The sequence below is a fragment of the Rhinatrema bivittatum genome, chromosome 3 (genome assembly GCF_901001135.1).
Source record: "Rhinatrema bivittatum chromosome 3, aRhiBiv1.1, whole genome shotgun sequence".
Lineage (NCBI taxonomy): Eukaryota > Metazoa > Chordata > Amphibia > Gymnophiona > Rhinatrematidae > Rhinatrema > Rhinatrema bivittatum.
The window spans coordinates 507,812,139-507,833,072 of record NC_042617.1 but is presented as its reverse complement, the minus strand read 5'-3'; the positions used below and the strand labels follow the sequence as shown (position 1 = coordinate 507,833,072).

The 20,934-nt window shown below is 45.9% G+C and overlaps 1 protein-coding gene across 4 annotated transcripts in view; it reads right to left on the bottom strand.

The window, feature by feature from the left end:
* INTS9 (integrator complex subunit 9) overlaps window positions 1–20,934 on the bottom strand; it is a 423,090-nt gene that overhangs the window by 194,039 nt on the left and 208,117 nt on the right. For all 4 annotated transcript variants that reach the window (XM_029596158.1, XM_029596159.1, XM_029596160.1 and 1 more), the window contains 2 exons: window positions 15,877–15,988; window positions 1,256–1,436 (listed from right to left, as the gene is read on the bottom strand). In XM_029596158.1, coding sequence (XP_029452018.1) covers window positions 1,256–1,436; window positions 15,877–15,988 — 293 coding nt within the window. The remainder of the gene's footprint in view (window positions 1–1,255; window positions 1,437–15,876; window positions 15,989–20,934) is intronic.

The following is a 20,934-nucleotide window of genomic DNA, read 5'->3' as shown; positions in this document are numbered from 1 at the left end:
TCTTCGGTGCTTCCCGGTCGTGACCCGGGCGGTCTCCGGCCGTGGGGGGAGAGGGTAAGTACCTTCACCGCCACGCTCGAGGAAGTGCACCCGCTGCCTCTAAGCCGCGCCCGAGCCCTTCTCACTCGGGGGCTAAGTCCTCACCACGTACGGGTCGGGACCGAGGCCACCTCTACGCCACGCCCGAGCCCTTCTCACCCGGGAGCTAGGTCCCTGCCGCGATTCGGCCACCGGACCGAGGCTCTCACCTCCGAGGGATCACGGAAATCGCCTCGGGAAACTCAACTGGGGGAGGGACCGTAGGGTATCACCGCAGGAGTGCGGGGCTCGATCTTCAAATGGAAGTCTTCAAGAATTTAGTCGAGTAGAATTTGGATGAACGCTCAGCGAGCGTTGGAAGCTCCAAACTGCTTTGGAGACGGAAATTACTGAGTTGCTGCACTTCCTGTGGGGGTATATGTACCCGTGCTGACGTCAGATCCGTCTCCAACTGCTAGCACGAGCACGCTATACCCACTTGTTTTGAATCCATCTGCTACACGAAAGGAAATGATGGGTTCCGCTGATCAGAGGCCTAGCCATTCAGAAGGACTCTCCTGCAGATTTAGGCATAGATCTACAACCACGCCCCAGGGGAACAGATTGGCCAATGGGAGTTAAGAGGGCAGCTGACAACAGCACAGTGTTCTAGCATCTGAGTTGCACTTATATTGATAGAGAAATCTGAGCAGTTTGCTGCCTAAGATTCAGAAAATAAGTCAGAGAATGGTTATATTGTGCTAAGTGCCTTCTGAAATAAAACCTTAGCATTGCTTTCTACCTTGATGTTAATTGGTTTCCCCTCAGTTACATTGTAAACCGGTACGATAAGACCTAGTCTTGAGCATCGGTATAGGAAAAGAAATTAAATAAATAAAATAAATAATAAAATAATAAATTGCTCTGAGCTGGAGCATGCTGATATTTATAAAAGGTCCTTAACCTGACAGCAAAACAGACGTTCCTCAGTGATTTGCAATATAACATGAACTTCTGGTTAATGTGAACAGATGGTTGATTTAACACATTGGTCTAGGCTCTTGAACTCTAAGCTTAGGAATCTCCTTGAGGTGGCATGTGACTGAAAACACTTACCTTTTGAGAAAAACAAACACCATAACACTGGGAAGAATATACTAATTGATTGTGAATATTGCAGCTCACTACAATTTATACTATTGTACCATGCATAATTAACTATAAACCTAGAACATACCATTCAGCAAAGATCTGGGAGAATTCAAGTGAGCTGTTGGCAACAGGAGATATGAAGTAGAACGGAACATTGGAGAGTCCTGCAGAGTCAATATATTGATAGAGACACTCCAGGAGATCATAAATCACTCCAGATGGGTAACAGGGAACCAGTACGTTTCCTCCATTCCGCACAGTCATAGCTGCAGGAAGAAGGGAAAAAATTAATCAATACCATGCCAGAGCAGTTAATATAGAATAGCTGCAATCAGCTGTAAAATTCCAAAAATCAGAGGGAAAGCAAGAGATTACAAGCAATGAAGGAAAGAGGTAAGGGATGTGCCAATGAAGCAAGTAAGATAGTAGCCCAAGGTCCTAGAGTTGGCAAGCAGCAGTATTTTAATGCTAGATTTTACAACTTTATTCCACAGAATACTGGAGCAACAGGAAGCAGATGTATTTAGAAAAGGAAAGATTCCAACAATGGACAAAACAAGGTGGAGTATACACTGATCAATGTGAAGTACCTACTTACAACTGGCTGAATTTTCATTTTTAATGTTTAAACGATTTTTATTGGTTTTAAACAATAACATCATGAACATTCCTGAGATGGGGTGATTCTGCACCCATCCCAGGCTACATACAGCAATTACCACTCATAAAGGAGAATCCCCAAGTCCCCCCCTCCCCCCCCCCCCCACCCCCCCGACAAGTGTAATCTGATAGCATCAAGTCCAAATACACATAACGGTCCCCACAGACCAGGATATAGACCAAGCAAGTTCTCCGCAATCAGGCATTGAGAAGAAGACTGCGAATGCGATGTGGGAGAGTTTGGATATACAGCTGCCACACGGAGAGGAAACGTTTCCTGTCGCTGGGAGAGTGTCGAGAGGCCATATGTTCCATAGTCATCATCAAGTGGAAGCTATTTCTCCAAGCCCAAAAGGAGGGGTCATCCGTCGTCCGCCATCCAGATAGGATAATTCTTTTCCCTACAAGACAAGCTTTGGCCAGGAGCATCCGCGAGCCAGGATCTCTGATGCGAATTGGTGAAATACAGCCAAATAACAACCATAATGGAGTAACAGGAAAGGCTACGTCCAGCAAATCAGCCAGATAATCCGCCATGAGTTGCCAGAATCGGTGTATCGGCGGGCAAGTCCAAAAGGCATGTGATAAAGTACCAAGACTATGGCCACAGCGGGCGCAACCAGGGGTGGAGGCAAGTTTTAAATGAAAAGCTATATGAGGGGACACGTATGCCCGGCTCAAAAATTTATATTGCAACTCCCGATAGTATTGGTTAAGTGAGATCCTGGCTACACGGCGGAAACACCTCTGTAATATTACTGGAGTAAGAGCAAAATCACCATCTTTATTCCAGCGGGAGGCCAAGACAGTACACATGTCCCCCTCCGCTCCCTGCCTTAACCGTGCATAATAACGGGACAATGACGGGGGCACTCGGCTCTCCAAGTGAAATATCTGTTTTATAGCGTGGAGGGTGGCTAGACTTTTATGTTCCTCCGGTAGGGACCTCAAGTAGTGACTGATTTGCAAGTAAGAAAACGTGTGGTGAGTGCCCACCCCATACGTATCCCGTATTTCCTTGTAGGAGAAAACCCTCCCCTCCATGGTAAACAAATGTCCCAGATGCGTGATACCCCGGGCCTGCCAGGCCCGAAAGCCAGAGGACTGGAATCCTGGGGTAAACTCAGCGTTTCCACACACCGGGAGGAGATACGCACAGTATGGTAAAATATGCACTTTTGCAGCCATTCTCCGCCAGGTTAGGCGAATCGGGCGCATTAACGGGGAACTTAACAAAAAGGAAGGAAGAGTGGCAGCTGCCGCTTGCAACACATAAGCTGGGGTTAGAGGTGCCATCACCGCCCGCTCGGAGTACCGGGATGTAAAAGTACCCACATCCAACACCCAGTCCCGCACCAGCCGCATATTACATGCTAAATTATATGTGGCCATGTCCGGGACACCCAACCCCCCCCTACCCCATTTAGCTTTCAACCAAGTCAAAGAGATCCGGGATTTCCCTCCCCGCCACAGAAACTTGCGCAGGACACTATCCAAGTTCCGCAAGTCCACACGTTTTAAAAGAATGGGCACATTCTGCAAGAAGTAGAGCCATTTAGGCAAAATGCACATTTTAAAGAGATTCACTCTGCCGCTCAAAGATAATGGTATATTTCTCCAGGCAGACAAACTGTCTTCCGTGCTGCGCAATAACCCCGGGACATTTGCCTGATAAATCTTGTCCGGGTCAGGTGCAATATTCACCCCCAAATAACGGAGAGGGCCCTGAGTCCAATGCAGCGCAAAGTCACCTTGCCATCTGGCCGGGAGATCAGAAGGGAACGCCATCACCGAGGATTTATCTTCATTCAGTTTCAAACCAGAAAAGGCACCAAAAGACCCTATCAAAGTTAGTAAGGCTGCAACCGAAACTTGTGGGTTAGTAACAAACATGAGCAAGTCGTCCGCGAAGGCTACTCCCTTAAATATCCGAGAACCCATTCTAACTCCCCGTATCCCCTTTTTCTGGTGAATCGCTAGCATAAGTGGCTCTAATTGTAGAATAAACAACAGAGGGGACAATGGACACCCCTGCCTGGTCCCACGCGTCACCACAAAAGGTTCGGAGCTTGTGCCATTTAACAGGATAACAGCGCTCGGGGCAGCGTACAATAAACGCACCGCTTGGAGAAAAAATCCGGAAAATCCCAAATCCTCCAAAAGGGTGAAAAGATATCGCCATTCTACGCGATCGAACGCCTTTTCGGCGTCGAAACTAATAACTAAATGAGGTTCCCCCATGTGGCGACACATTGTCATAGCTGTGAGCACGCGGCGAATATTAGCTAGGGCATAACGCTGACGCACAAACCCGACTTGGTGATCCCCCACCAAAGTAGGGATAATTGGGGCTAACCGATCAGCCAATATTTTTGCTAATAATTTATGGTCTAAATTTAACAGTGATATCGGCCGGTATGATTCTGGTAACAGAGGATCCTTCCCCGGTTTCGGTATCAAAGTGATTAACGCCACGTTTTCATGAGGTAAAAAGGAACCGCGGGAAATCAATTCAGAAAAACACGCCGCCAAGGGTTCAGATATCAAGTCCCCCAGCGCCTTGAAAAATTCCGCGGTATACCCGTCGGGACCTGGCGCTTTAAAACCGCGCAGATGCTGTATGGCCAGCAACACTTCTTGTGCCCTAATGGGTTGATTAAGGGTCTCCCGCTGCAACAAGGTTAGACGGGGTAGCGTCAGGCCCGAACAAAACCGTTCTCCATCGTCTCCCCCCCCATCAGTAGAGGTATACAGCTTAGAATAGAAGGCACGAAATCCCTGTAGAATAGACTTCGTGTCCCTAACTACCTCTGTGGGAGAGATCTTCAAAGCAGGGACAAAACGGCTCGGGCGTGCCGACCTGACCAAATTGGCCATCATTCTTCCCGTTTTGTCACTATACCGGTAGAGTTGATATTGATAGTAAATGTAGCTTTTTCGAGCTCTTTGGTGGAGAAGAGAATTAAGGGCTGTTTGCAACGAACGAAACTCAAAGCGAGCCTCCCTAGTTTCGTGCTGAACCAAGGACACGCGAGCTTTGCGCAATTGCCTGGTAACTAACAAAACCTGGTTATCTATCACCTTCCGGCGGTGGGCGACATAAGAAATAATGTCTCCTCTAAGCACCGCCTTCGCAGTAGACCAATACAAAGAGGATTGAGCGGCATGCTCTCGATTCAGCACTGCGTATTCAGACCATTTAGTCTTCAAATATTCTTGAAATTTGTTATCATGGACTAAAAAGTATGGATAGCGCCAATGAGCGAGTGTCGCCTGATTGCCCTGCAATTGCAAGTCCAGCCACACTGGAGCGTGATCCGAAATGATGATATTATCTATACCCGTGGCCTGAATACGAGAAAAAGCATGCTCACTCACCAAGAAATAATCCAGCCTAGAGAAAGAAGCATGGGCCCGGGACAAATGGGTAAAGTCCTTCTCCAGAGGGTGTAAAACTCGCCACGCGTCTAATAAATGCAACATCTTTTCAAGGAAACTAGGTCCTCGCCCCATGGACCTCTCAGGCCTGCGGGAAGTGGAGGCATCCAACTCCCCGTCCCGTATAGTATTGAAGTCTCCTCCCAAAAGTAATACCGCATTAAGGTATGGAAGAAGGTGAGTGTACAAGCCTCTGTAGAAATTGAAATTAAATAGATTAGGGGCATACACATTGCAAAAGACAACAGTCTGACCATAAAGTTCAGTAACCAAGATAAGATAGCGACCTTGCGGGTCCGCTATTTCCTTAGTGATAGTTAATGGGAAATTTTTGTGAAACAGAATAGCCACCCCCGCGGAATTTGTGGACCCCGCAGCACTACGGACCTCCCCCACCCAGTCCCTGCGCAATTTTGCATGCTCAGATTGGGTCAAGTGCGTCTCCTGCAAATAAGCTACTAGAGTGGATTTTTTCTTCAACTGCGTAAGTATTTTGGTGCGTTTAATTGGCGAGTGTATCCCACTCACATTCCACGACACAAGTCGGATTGGTTTATTCATCCTTTGACAGTACCACAGTAACACTCATAGATAAACTAATCATGCCCAAGGGAAGGTCCTCCCAGCTGAGACCCCCCCTCCGTCCATCCCCCCATGGGTGGACCATTACATGTAACAGACATTCCGCTAAACACTGCCATTTGCTGTTCTTTAATGACACTCGTCGTCCCCGGTTTCTCCCCATATCCCACCCCCCCACCCCTCCAATACCACCCCCCACCCCTACCCCATGCCTCCACCCCAACCTCCCTCGGAGTATGGCTAGGACCAACCCCATACTATCTCCGAGAAGATTTGAGTACACGTTCTGATGTGCTCCCTACCCCACCCCCAACACGAGCCCTCTATGCCCGTTTGCCGGTCTCATCCGGCTAATCTGTACAATCTGAATACACGGGTATTCCCAACCCGATAGCAAACAAGCCCCCCCCACCCTACCTCCCAATAACATACAAGACCCACATCAGCTAAGGTCAAGAGAAAAAAAATCCCCATCATGGCAGATCTGCCCCCCGTCAGTGACACAACGACACACAGTGTGGGTCAGTGGTATTCCAGGGCCTAAACGCGGGAATGTAAAATAAAAAAAAAACATCACTCCCCCAAGATGGATGTTGTGAACTAAACCGCCCCCCACTAAATCTTTTGTCATATCCCGCTGTGGGATGCAACCTCAATAGTCCCAATTAAGGAGCAATAAAGGGGAGAGGAACCAGCTGTCCATCGACAATCAACACAAAAGCATACATTGCCGGATACCCCCTGGTCCTTCTTGGAAAAAGAGTTAAGGCGTGGAGAGAGAACCCCCCCCCCCCCCCAACGCACCCCCCATTAGAAAAGTTCCAAATACAAATACTGGTATCCGATATCGACCATCCCTGTTAATTGAAGACCATTAACACGGGGAAAATAAAGAAGGGAGAAAAAATAAAGAAAAAAAAAAAAAAAAAAAAACTCCCTTTACGGATGCCCCACAAAATAACAACTGTCCGGGTGCAGAAGTTAAAGGTCCAGTCGCCAAAGCTTGAACAACCAAAAAAAAAACTACAGAAGGGCCACGTACTGGCTTCAGTCCCAGAAAATATAAAAAAAAAAAACCCTCTCAAATCAGCAGAGACATAACTGCTACGCGGTGCTGGCTTATGGAGGAAAGCTGGAGGGTCTAAGCACTGAATGCACACTGAAAACCCGCCATCTCTACTGTCGGGTCCCCCAAACCAGGCCCGTGAGCCAGGGCAAAATTTCAACGGGCAGTTGTAGTTCAGCAAACCATGCGATCCACAAATTCTTTAGCCTGCAGTACTGTCTCGAAGGTATGGACTTGGTCCGCTTGCCAAATCCTCAATCGGGCGGGAAAAAGCAGTGCGAACTTAATTCCGCGGTTATGCAGCATGGTACAAATCGCCGTGAAGTTCCGTCTTGCCTCCGAAACTGCAGCCGAAAAATCTTGAAAAATACGTATACGGTTGGACTGGTAGTGCAAATCCGACTTCGCGCGGGAAGCTCGCCATATTTCGGCCTTATGAGCAAAATTTAAAATTTTTGCTATAACCAAGCGTGGTCGCCCAGACGCCGAGCCCTTAACGCCTAGCCTGTGCGCCCTTTCCACCACGAGTTTGCCCTGCAAGTGTGGCAACTGGAGAGCCTCCGGGAGCCAAGACTCCAGGATGGTACGAAGGGAGTGCTCTTCAATTTGCTCCGGGAAGCCCAAAAATCTCAAGTTGTCGCGTCTGGCTCGATTCTCAAGCTCATCGACTTTAGACTGCAAAACTTGGAGCTTTTTGTCTTGTTCAGCCATCTTGTCCGCACTAACTTTTGCCGCGTCTTCAATGTCGGAGACCCGAGTCTCGACCAGGTCCAACCGCGGGGGCAAGGCGGCAATGGTGTCTCGAACCTCCCCCAACTGTGCCGTAAGTAGTTCCCATTTTTCGTCAAGCGCTTCCTTTATCGCGTCCTTGATATCTGCTAGTGTGAGAGGTAAATTAAGAGGGGAAGGCTCCCCCTCCGGCATAGCCGCCATTTTAGAGTCCAGGACCCGCGGTTTCTCTCTTTCCTTTCGTGCAGTTTTAGTAGTCATCGGCGATAATAACTTGCCCCGTAAGCGCGGTGTGGACATAAGGAAAAGTCCCAGATAGCCAGCTCTCACCTCGAACCGAGTTTTCACGGGCAAATTAAACGCGGTATATTGGGTGGCTCAGGAGCTCGGAAGCAACACGTCTTCCCAGCTACCACATCACGTGACCCTCCGAATTTTCATTTTTAAATGACACAGCTCCCAATAAAATTTATGGAGAATAAAAGGTAGTTGTTGCTTAAACATGCAATTTTTCAAGGTTTTATATATTAAAACATGAATTTTGAGTTTATGATTTAAAAATTTTCCCATACTTTACATGACAAAATTATTATCCTATCTGAAATGCATTCTGTAATGTCATAAGGATCCTTAAACCAAAATGCTATTTTATATTTAGTGTCCAATATGCTGGCTTCCACTAATTTACCATCTTACAACTGAATTCACACTTGGAAAACAGAATATAGAAATTATATAAGTAGTTAGATTCCTGTCAAAAATCACTCCATAGTGCTGCATGACTAAGGATGATCAGTTCATCTAACTGGAAACAAATTTAGTGGCTGGAAAAGAAGCTGATGCAGAAGATGCTATATGAAAATTAAACATCTATCCATTTCATGAACAGCCTGTATGGCAATGTTTCTCAACCTTTTGTATGCCAGGACCTGGCTAGCTCCTTTCCTTAAATTACATGGACCAGCTGCAGGGCTGATGAGTGGGGTACACCAAATTACTGAAGAGAGAGTGGAGTGAGGTAAACCAATTACATTTTTTTTAATTGCTCTTATTAAAAAACAACTCTTCATCCCTCCAATCTAAGCACCTATCAGTAGTCTCTTAACCCCCCCCCCCCCCCCGGCTTGGTTTGCCAAATAGCTCCAGATTCACTCAACAGACTTGATCCAATCTTGGATTTACCTGATTGCATGCAGGGACTTGTAGTCTTACTTTTCTTATGGAATGCAATAGGGAAAATAATTACAAATCCCTGCATGCAAGGGGCAAAACCAAGAGGGATCAACCCGGTCAGGTGAATATGGAGCCAGATGCCAACATAGTCAGCGACCAATCTTCTAGCTTAATTGGTTAGCATCTAAGTGAAGTATATGGCCTAACTGGCTAGGGGTAGTAACTGCCGCAATAAGCAAGCTACTCCCACGCTTATTTGTTTACCCAGCCTGTGCAATTCAGTCCTTGTTGGTTGTTGTCTGAATATAAATCCACTTTTCTTCATTCCCCCCTGCCGTTGAAGCAGAAAGCTACGCTGGATATGCATTGAAAGTGAAGTATCAGGCTTATTTGGTTTGGGGTAGTAACCGCCGTAACAAGCAAGCTACTCCCCGCTTTTTTGTGAATGCAAATCCTTTTTTCCACATTTCCTCTTGCTGTTGAAGCATAGAGCAATGTTGGAGTCACATTAACTGTGTGTATGTTTATTGAATAAGGGTATTATCTCCAGGTAGTAGCCGTCATTCCCGCTAGCCACCCTCTCTTATGGTGGGCGGACCATCATTGTACCTGACAGCAGAGCATAGGCTGACAGTCGCCGGCTGTATTCCTTAAGATTTTGCTGCTGCATCAGACCTTGGGATTATGTTTTTTTTTAAGCCAGGAGGATAGGGCGATTGTTTTCTGGGAGAGGGAAAGGAAAGAGAAAGAAGGGACATTTTTCTTTTTTCTTAGCATTTTTCCCCTGCAACCACCTCTGCTCTGAGGACTGAAACAGATGCCGTCATGGATTGGCACTTGAGAAACATTGCTGTAGAGAACCTTGAAGCTCAGAAAGAAAATGTTTGGAAACTGCCTGATGGAATGTTTAGTCTTTAGGCATTTTAAAAAGATACTGTAATTTGTTATAAAACAGGGTTACTTACCTGTAATAGGAGTTCTCGGAGGACAACAGTTCACCAGTCACACATGTGGGTGATGTCATACATGACAGCGTCAAATGGACCCCTTTTCCAAAGCTTTCTATTGCTTCTAAGCATGTGTGGTAAGCCCTGCGCAGCCACAAGTCCATAGTGTCTCTCAATCTTGTTATCAAACTAATGAGCTAAACTCCAGAAAGGGAGGAGGATGCGTATGTGTAACTGATGAACTACTGTTCTTAGAGAACATCTATTAAAGGTATTCTCTGAGGACAAGCCGTTCATGTAATCACACATAAGGGATTCCCTAACTAAGGGTTAGCCTTACAATGGGAAAACTATCTATAACAACAAAACCCTTCCCAACATACAGGCTGACACAGTACGGTGTGCTCGGCTGAGCACACCATTTAACACCCATTTGGACGCGCGTTTTTGACGCAGTCCTATTACCCCTTATATGGAAAATGCGTGACCAACTCCCCCCAAACTAACAGCGTTCATCACATGCACCTGCATGTTGATAAGCCTATTAGTTAAGAACATAAGAAAATGCCATACTGGGTCAGACCAAGGGTCCATCAAGCCCAGCATCCTGTTTCCAACAGTGGCCAATCCAGGCCATAAGAACTGGCAAGTACCCAAAAACTAAGTCTATTCCATGTTACCATTGCTAATGGCAGTGGCTATTCTCTAAGTGAACTTAATAGCAGATAATGGACTTCTCCTCCGCCCAGAATACTGAAAAGTAAAATGTGCGGCCACGCTGCACATTTTACTCTCACAAATTAACACCAGGAAAAGTGTACAGAAAAGCAGAAAAAGCTGCTTTTCTGTACACCCTCTGACTTAATATTGTTATGCATGCCAGCGTGGCCCTGTCATCACTTCAGATGGATTCCAGCTGCTGGCTTTTCTTCGCTGGTGGCGGTGGGCTGCCAGCTCCGACTTCAGGTTCCCTCCGGTGCCTCCAGCCCTATCACGTTGCCCAATGTTGCCGACCAGGATGTCCCTGCTCGTCGGGCCTCTCCGCGTGGCCCACGGAGAGACGCCGCCACCAGCGACGCACCTCTTCCTAGGTGCACGTATGCGCATCAGTGATTCTTTTAAAGGGCCCGCGGTGGGAACCTGGCCGCGGACCCAGATGCTGACATCAGACCCTTCAGCCTATAAAAGCTCAGGCCTCGCTCCATAGTGTTGCCTTTGCAACAGGTCTCCTCATACTCAAGAGTTCTCGTTGCTATTCCTTGGATCATCTCATCGTGTGCTCCTGTCTTCCTGTGGTTCCCGGTTCCTGTTCATCTATATGTTGGATTGACTCCTTGGACTTGACCTTCGCTACCTACGCCTGACCATTCTTCAGCTTCTCTCCAGCCCCGGACCTCCGCTATGCCTGACTACTCTTCAGCTTCTCTCAAGCCCCGGACTTCTGCTATGCCTGACTATTCTTCAGCTTTTCTCCAGCCCCGGACCTCTGTTACACCTGACTATTCTTCAGCCCGGACCTCCACTATGCCCGACTACTCTTCAGCTTCTCTCCAGCCCCAGACCTCCGCTATGCCTGACTACTCTTCCGCTTCTCTCCAGCCCCAGACCATTGCATTGCCTGACCATGCCTGCCTTCTCCGCAAGCTGACCACTGCCTTGCCTGACTACGTTTGCCCGCTCCATATCGTGACTATTGCTTGGACTGACTATACCTGCCTTCTCTGTGCCCTGACCCTCGCTTTGTACGACTACGCTACAGACTCTCCTTTGTCCAGAGTTCTTCATTGCTTGCCACAACTACCATTCACAGCCGGCTCCGAATCCAGCCTGTCAGTGACACCTCTCCTCGCCTATCCTCTGGACGTGGACTTTCAAGGCTCAGGCCTCCCTTTGCTCGGGTGCCTTCAGTTCCCTATTGTTCCTTTGGACCCTAAGCTCTTGAACCGAATCCAGTCCAGGATAGAACTACGCCATCTACCGATTGCTGTCTCTGGGCTGTACAGCTACTTACCTCTCGCTAACCTCGAGGCCCACCTAAATCCTGCTGGCCCTGGCACCCAAAGGCTCAACCTGAGGGGAACGAGGGCTAGTATAGGTGAAGCTTCAGTGGCTTCTAGCTTCAGCCCACTCCAACTGCTGACGGTGGGGACCCATAGGTCCTCACCTATGGGTTGCGTCAATCCCACCTCAGCTCAAGGGTCCACCTCGATGCAACAAATATCATAGTGATATTAAGTCGGAGGCATCAAAAATACACAAAACCCCCCCCAAAAAACTGCCTGCCGGTCATCAGTTTCGAAAACGGATGCTCAATTTTGCCGGCATCTGTTTTTCGAACCAGTGGCTGTCAGTGGGTTCGACAACAGAGGAGAGGTGCCTGGGCGCGCGTCAGGAGAGCAGGTCGCTCAACTTGGAGAACCGGATCTCCCGCACCTTTTATTAAATCAGCCTGTTTGCAAGGAAAAGCTATTTTTCAGGGGTTAGACCTCCCTTTTTCTTATTTGAAAGGACAACCAGAAAAAAATAAAATGGTGGGGCCATTTGGCAATAGTGATCATAACATGATCAAATTTAAGCTAATAACTGGAAGGGGACAATAAATAAATCCACAGCTCTAACACTAAATTTTCAAAAGGGAAGCTTTGATAAAATGAGGAAAATAGTTAGAAAAAAACTGAAAGGTGCAGCTCCAAAGGTTAAAAGTGTTCAACAGGCATGGACATTGTTTAAAAATACCATCTTAGATGCACAGTCCAGATGTATTCCATGCATTAAGAAAGGTGGAAGGAAGGCAAAACGATTACCAGCATGATTAAAAGGTGAGGAGAAAGAGGCTATTGTAGCCAAAAGAACATCCTTCATTAATTGGAAGAAGGATCCATCTGAAGAAAATAGGAAAAAGCATAAACATTGTCAAGTTAAGTGTAAAACATTGATAAGACAGGCGAAGAGAAAATTTGAAATGAAGCTGGCAGAAGAGGCAAAAGCTCATAATAAAAACTTTTTAAAATATATCAGAGGCAAGAAACCTGTGAGGGAGTTGGTTGGGCCGTTAGATGATCTAGGGTTTAAATGGGCTCTTAGGGAAGATAAGGGCATTGCAGAAAGACTAAATTAATTCTTTGCTTCTGTGTTTAATAATGAGGATGTTGAGGAGATACCAGTTCTGGAGATGGTTTTCAAGGTTGATGAGTCAGATGAACTGAACCAAATCACTGTGGACGTGGAAGATGAAGTAGGCCAGATTGACAAACTAAAGAGTAGCAAATCACCTGGACTGGATGCTATGCATCCTAGGGTTCTGAAGGAACTAAAAAATGAAATTTCAGATCTATTAGTTAAAATGTGTAACCTATCATTAAAATCATCCATTGAATCTGAAGATTGGTGGGTGGCCAATATTACCGCAATATTTAAAATGGGCTCCAGGGGCGATTCGGGAAACTATAGACCAGTGAAGTCTGACTTCAGTGCCGGGAAAAATAGTGGTTAGAGTAGCAGGTTGTGAAACAGGGAAACTAAGGTTCAAATTACACCACCACTCCTTATGACTTTGGGCAAGTTACTTCACCCTCGATTGGCAAAGGTAAAAAACTTAGGAATATATCTGCTAAAATGTGATATGCAGTTTACATTTATTGTGCAATACTCATGAAATATTTGCAATATTATGTGATATTTGGCCTAAAAACGACCCCCCTAAATTAGATGATCTGCTTATCATGCCCTGCATGAATAACATTTTCAAATGCTTGCAAGGCAGTTCATCCATAGGTAATTTGATACAAATTCAATGATGAGGCTTGCCAGAATTATTGCAGGAGTTGTAGCTACTTTTTTGCAGTGGTGCATGATGTCTCTGTGCATGAAATTAAAGGGCCCTGCCAAGGTACTTAAATACCCCCCCATCATCTCAGAGTTTGGATATACTCCCACCCACCCCAACCATTGCCTTTAGAGGAGGCTGAAACGAAAAAAAGGGCCATCACCCTGATGACAATCGCAGCAGAATCAGCAGGTATCAGCCAGGCACATGTTGAGGTTGTTGGGCCATATGGCCGCAACTGTCTGTGTCACTCCTTTGGCACTATTGTACATGTGAAAGCCCAATGGACTCTGAGGTCACAATGACATCAGACAACGAAGAACTTCCAGGATTACATCTGAGTCACCTTACCCCTCTGGGACTTCTTGTCCTGGTGGTGGGTACTTTACTTCGAAGGAATCAAAATTGGCTCTCTGGTTGAGGTTGGAGGTGTAAGGGGGTATGGGGGAGGTAGTGGAAGTGAGAAGAGCTAAGAGGTTGGAGATTTTATTCTGGAAGAACGCTGCAAGTTCGTTAGATTTAGTTTGGGCTTGGTTATTGGGGATGGAGGGGGGGGGGGTGGATTTTGTAAGATCTGAAACATACGAGAACAGGGCCTTCGCATCGAAGTGAAAGTTGTGTATTTTGCAGGCGTGGAAGTCTCTTTTTGTACGTAGTATGGTAGTCCTGTAGCTGTGCATGGAGGTTTTGTAGGCAGTCAGCGAGTCTGAGGAGGGGTCTTTACGCCACTTATGTTCTTTATGTCTTAGCTCTTGTTTTAGTTTCCTTAGTTCAGGCGAAAACCAGGGTTTTTTATTCTTGAGGGCGGGATTAATTTCTTTAGCTGTTAAGGGGCAAAGTTTGTTGGCTACAGAGTTCGTGATGTTGAACCAGGAGGAGATGGCTGAATCTGCATTTGAATAATCTAGGTTGTGTAGTTCTTTAGATAGGAGGGAACTGAGGTCATCCATAGAGCAGGGTTTTCGAAAATGGAGGGTGGTCTTGGGGAGGGGAAGTGTCAGTTTTTCTTTTACCATGAGGTCGGTGGTGATCATCAAGTGGTCTGACCAAGGGACTGGGGTACAGGTGGGGGGAGAGGTGTGAGTGAGGCAGGAGTTTATGAAGATGAGATCTAAGGTGTGGCCTGCTTTGTGGGTGGGGCCTTTGATGATTTGCTTAAACCCCATGGCCTTGAAGGAAGCTAGAATGGCTTCACAGTTAGGGGATAGTGGAGTCGCGTCTACTTGGAGGTTAAAATCCCCCATGATAATAGCTGGGTGTGTTAATGGTTGCCTGTTGAATGCAACTAACCAACTCATTTTGGTTGGTTAGGCAGAAATGTTGCTTTATATGCTATGCGTAGAAACAAGAACAGATGTGCTTATATACAGATTGGTTATACAGTTTTATGTGCAGAGATTTAAAGTGGCTATGCCTTTCAGGAACATAGCTAAAAATGTTTTAAAATGTTTTTCCTCGCCCCTAGAAGTTTACCACATTTCTTCTCATTCATTCTAGAGAATTTTTCACAATTGATCTTGTTACCAGGAACAGTGTGTTTCTGTTTTGGCTGGAGCAACTGGAATATCCCCTAAATTACCTTATGTCTTTTTTTTTGCCTAGCAGTTTTCTCCTACTCCTTTGGGCTTCCAGTTCCACCACAGCCAAGAGTTTTTAAATTACCAACTATCAGGGGATTTTCTCCCTATTTTTAAAACCCCTTTAAACTCACTTAGCGCTGTCATTGCAGGGCCAGTCCCTGGCTAGGGGTCAAGCAACAAAGCTCCTTCTAGAACTTTGCAATTATGTCCCCTAGGTGTCACCTTTATGCAATGCTGGACTCCTTCCTACCAAGGGCCGTGAATACTGTCTTTGAGTATTCAAGAAGACTTGAAATAGGAATTGAATCCAAGTTATCTGCAAGGCTGCAAGGTGGTGTAAAATGCTGCTGCTAACCCACCGGGCCAGCCTTAGTTACTCATTGTCCTTAACCAAGGAGAGGCTTATTTTACACTGGAACTCTCTAAGACGTGCACCTAAAGTCATAATTAAATTGGATCCAAAATAATTTTTAAAAAATACATTTCCTACCAATCTTGAGAAACATAGGAGGCAGCCAGAGGGGTGCAGGATTACAGTACATGCTTTATGTACACTTATAACTATTATACTAAATCTATTCCTTTTGGGACCTGACTTCCCATCAAAACATACTATTGAATTTGAACATTGAAAGATTTTACAATATTCACCACCAAAATTTAAATAATTTTGACAGGAAAGGATTTTATACAACTGCTACTTACCAAGATTACTGCAGAATTCTCCCACCATGCCATCTGGGTTAGCAGTAGGAATCTGAGTGAGGCCAGTCAAAATAAGGACATCACTGTTCTTCAGAGCAGCCTGGTCCATGGGCTGAAACCCAATCATAAGGAATTTACTCAGCAATGTTAATTATACCACTGAATGATCATTTTATTTACCATAATTCTGACAAAAAACTGAATAAAACAAATAGTGAGTCAAGAAAAAAAGAACTGTCCCTGGAATTAAAGGATTATAGGGGAGAAGGGTAAAGCCAGGAAAAATCATCAGATTTCCCATGTTTTTCTTTATTAACTCCAAACAGCTGGAACCACAGATTTTGTTCTGTTCTGTGAGTGTAAAAGACCATAGTCACTGCTTGGGGGGCACCAAAACAAAACCCTTCAGCTTTCCATCTGCAGGACTTGCTTCCTTTAATTCAGTTTGTACTAGAGTATAGTAAATTCAGAAATTACTACTTACTTGATAATTTCCTTTCCTTGAGTGAGGGTAGGTCAGTCCCAACGAGTGGGGTTGTACACCTCTGCCAGAAGATGGAGACAGAGAAACAACTGATGTTACAGCTTTATAGTCCCGCCTCGCCATCAGTTCACCAGTATTCTCTGGAAAAGTCAAACTGTGGACAAGCCTGATTAAACTTGAACATTATTAGAAACAGGCAACCATTTGTGTTTCTCAACCAATAGGAACACTGAACTCAACCAAAAGAAGGAACACATCTCGCAAACTAAGGGCTAGAGAAGTCACTTACCAGTTATCAATGAAGAGGAGGAACCATTCGCCACATAGCTCGTCCTAAGAAGGCTAACCACAAAATCCAAATCCAGCAGCCGAAAGTGGGTCTGGGATTGATCTACTCTCACTAAAGGAAAGGACATTATCAAGTAAATAATAATTTCTCCTTCCTTATTTTCGGGTAGGTCAATCCCAACAAGTTGGATGTACAAAAGGTAATCTCGAAAAGGGTGGGAGGGCTGCCAGCGGTCCAGCCATAACAGCCCGAGCAAAAGCGGTGTCCTCCCTAGCCCTAAAATCCAAGTGGTAATTCTTGGAAAAGGTGTGCAAAGATGACCATGTTGCTGCTCAGCAAATTTCAGCAGGAGACAACAAACGAAGCTCTGCCTACGATACCGCCTGAGCCCTCGTGGAATGCAGTCTAATCTGATTCAATATGGCAACCTTAGCATCCACATAGGCTGCTGTAATGACCTCCTTAAACCAGTGGGCAATCGTTGCCCTCGTCCCTGGTGTTCCCTGCCTACCTCTACTATGGAGCAAAAACAGGTGATCAGACTTCCAAACAGTCTTAGTCACCTCCAAATAGCACAGTAGATGGCATTTGATGTCCAAGGAACATCTCTTTCCCTGTCCAAGGCAGGCAGAGAAATGGGATGATTTAAATGAAAGTCTGAAACCATTTTGTGCAAAAAGGATGGCACAGTATGAAGCTGAACTGCACCCAGAGTCATTCGGAGAAAAGGCTCATGGCAGAAAAGAACCTGCAGCTCAGAGACCAGATGAGCCGAACATATTGTTACCAGAAAAACTGTCTTCAAAGTAAGTAGCCACAAGGAAAGAATACGCAGGGGTCGAAAAGTCAAACCTGCCAGGAACTCGTGGACTAATTAACATACTCATCCTCCCAAAGCTGACCCATAAACGTAAGCTCTTCTTTCAACCAGTCGGCCGAAGTCTTGTTAAAAGCATGGACAAACAAAGAGCTACACCTAAGAGGAGAAAAAGCAGAAACAGAATATGAGGATAACCCCAAGGTCTTCTCCACAGCTCTCCAAATCTTAAGCATGTTAGATATTATGTACTTGTTCTACTGGCTCTGCTTGCCATCTGTAGCAGCAAGGAAGAAAGCTCTGCCCCCTCCACCAGCTGCATCACCAAAGGATACCAACGCATCATCATCTCTAATCAACTGGACCACACATTACTTTTCACCTCTCATAGCATTGCCTTAGCACATGCCCCACTGCACTCTGTAAGAGACCTAGGCGTCGCCCTAAATCAACACCTAAATTTCAAACCCCACATTAAGTCTCTTCTAAAGGGGGGCTTCTACAAACATCCTTAAAAAACTTAAGCCCCTCCTCCACGCCCAGGATTTCCGCATAGTTCTGCAGACTACCATTCTATCTAAACTGGACTACTGCAACTCCCTTCTCCTAGGCCTCCTGTTCTCCACCATTAAACCCCTACAAATCCTGCAGAAAGCCATGGCGAGAATCATAACCAACACTCATAAAAGGGACCACATGACCCCCAGACTGATGGATCTGCACTGGCTACCCATCCCCTTCCGTATTCAATACAAAACACTTACCATCCTACATAACACGCTTTACAAAAACAATCTCTCCTTGATCGAGGAAATGCCACGTTTCCGTTCCTCTAACCGCCCCACCAGAACCTCCCTTGCGGGCACCCTTCACACCCCATCCCTTAAAACTGCACACCTTACCCTCACCAGAGAAAGAGCCTTCTCCATCGCTGGCCCTACCCTCTGGAATTCCCTCCCCACTGATCTCCATCTTGAACCTTCCTTGCACAAATTCAAAAAAGGTATCAAGACTTGGCTCTTCAAGCAGGCCTACCCGGATGCTAACCAAACCTGGACAGTGCCTCCCCCCGCCTTTATAGAACTTGCCTATCTATTTATTTATTTAACAGCTTTTTTATATCGACATTAAAATACACATCATATCGGTTTACATCATAACGAAGGTAGAAATTACATTAAACAGGGAAGGGGGTAACAGGAGAACAATAAACAGGGAGGAGGCTATGAGGAGGAGCCAGATAACAAGCTAGGAAAGAAAGAGGGGGGGGAGTGGAGGGATATGAACATATCTACAAAGATTGCAACAAAATGATATATAGATCATAACATGTTTATAAAGATTCGGGGTGGGTATGAACATATTTACATAGAAGAAGTGGGTAAACATATTTACATCGAAGGGGGGGGGGTCGGGGTGAATAGTGGGGGGGGGGGGGGCTAGTCCGGAAAGGCCTGGTGGAAAAGCCATGTTTTGAGCATTTTTCTGAACTTCATGGGGCATGGCTTAAGGCGGAGTTGGGCAGGAAGGGCGATAGATAGGGCCCGGTCCCTGGTTGTGGAGAGGCGGGCCTTCTTGAGGGGTGGGACTTGCAAGGTGCAGGCGAGGTTTGCTCTGGTAGGGCGTGTCGATTGGGAGAGTTGGAGAGGTTCGGTGAGCCATGAGGAGTCACTCTTGTGAATAGATTTGCGAACAATGGTAAGGGTTTTGAACAGGATACGGAATGAGATGGGGAGCCAGTGCAGGTCCTTAAGGACCGGGGTGATATGGTCTGTTCTGCATGTGTTGCTGAGGAGTCTCGCCGTGGCATTTTGAAGTATTTGAAGGGATTTGATGGTAGAGTGAGGGAGTCCAAGGTATAGGGCATTGCAGTAGTCCAGCTTGGATGAGATGGTGGCTTGGACAACTGTTTTAGGATCATGAGTGTGAAGTAGTGGCTTGAACTTTTTGATAATGTTAAGTTTGTAAAAACTTCCTTTCAGGACGGAGCTGATGTGAGTTTTTAGGTTCAGGAGGGGGTCGATTAGGACACCAAGGTTTCGGACAGCAGGCTGAGCAGTAAGGGAGAGGGTCTTAGGGTCATTAGGGGGTAGAAGCTTAAAGGTTTGATGGTTGTGGACGAGGAGGAGCTCGGTTTTGGAGGCGTTGAGTGCAAGCTGTAGGGAGGAGAGCAGGGAGTTGATGGATGTAAGGCATTCCTCCCAGTAGCTTAGGGTAGTGGAGATGGTTTTATGGAGGGGTATGATGATCTGGACATCATCAGCATAGATGTAGAATTTGAGGCCAAGGTCTGAGAGAAGATGACAGAGCGGAAGGAGGTAGATGTTAAAGAGGGTGGAGGAGAGAGAGGAGCCTTGGGGTACTCCTTGAGCGAGAGGGAAAAGAGAGGACTCAGAGCTGCTCAGTTTCACGGAGAAGCGTCTGTTGGCTAGGTAGGATTTGAACCAGAGGAGGGCTGTGTTGGAGATACCTATGTTTGAGAGACTGGCGATGAGGAGATTGTGGCTTATCGTATCAAAGGCAGCTGAGATGTCTAGGAAAGCTATGAGAAAGTTGTGTCCCTGGTCAAGTCTAGCATTTTATATATATATGTGTACAACTAATCCAGTTATATTATGGTACTCTTCCCATGATGTGATTTTAGTAAGTTATTATGGTTACTCTCCACTCTCTCTTCTTAACTTCGTTCCTTTTATCTCTCCCTGAATCTTGACCCGCTCCCTGCCCACACTCTCTTCCCCTTTTCCAGCCTGCTCCCCTCGCCTCGTTCCTCGTTCAATGTAACTTTCCTTTCTTTTAGTTAATTGTAAACCAGCGTGATGTGTTCTACGAATGTCGGTATATTAAAAGCCCATAAATAAATAAATAAATAAATAAATAAAAATAAGATCATTTTATCCGTCAGTTTCCCCTGAGACTGCAAAACTCTATAGAGCAAAGTCTCATTGGGAAGGTAACCTTGCACCATCCTGCTTCCTCTCCACTTCTAATGGTACCGGCGTGTCTCATCTACAGAAAACACTCAGTTCAGACCAAAACCTTTATCCAAGCGTCACTGCTACATCAGTGTGGTTGCCCTACTACAATCTTAACCACCCCGTGTTATTATATCCATTTACGGAGAACCCCTACCTGGTCATGTGACTACAGCTTCCTTGCCCATTATGATGCAGATTGGATCTCAAGAGAACCTACAGTTCTATGTATTATCCAAAGCATCCAGCCCTCTTAAACTTGAACTCCCCTGGCTGAGTCTCCATCAATTGTTTATTGACTGGAATTCCTTACAGATTGACCAACAGGGTCCATCCTGCCGAGAGCATTGTATTATTTCACCCTTGTCCCCGGGCACTTCACTTCGAACTCCTTGTCGAAAGAGCCAGCATTTCCGCTTCACTGTACTTCCTGTTCCTATGTTAATCCTGAACGGTGCTGTTTTCCTGCCAAATAATTCTTGTTTATCTATCA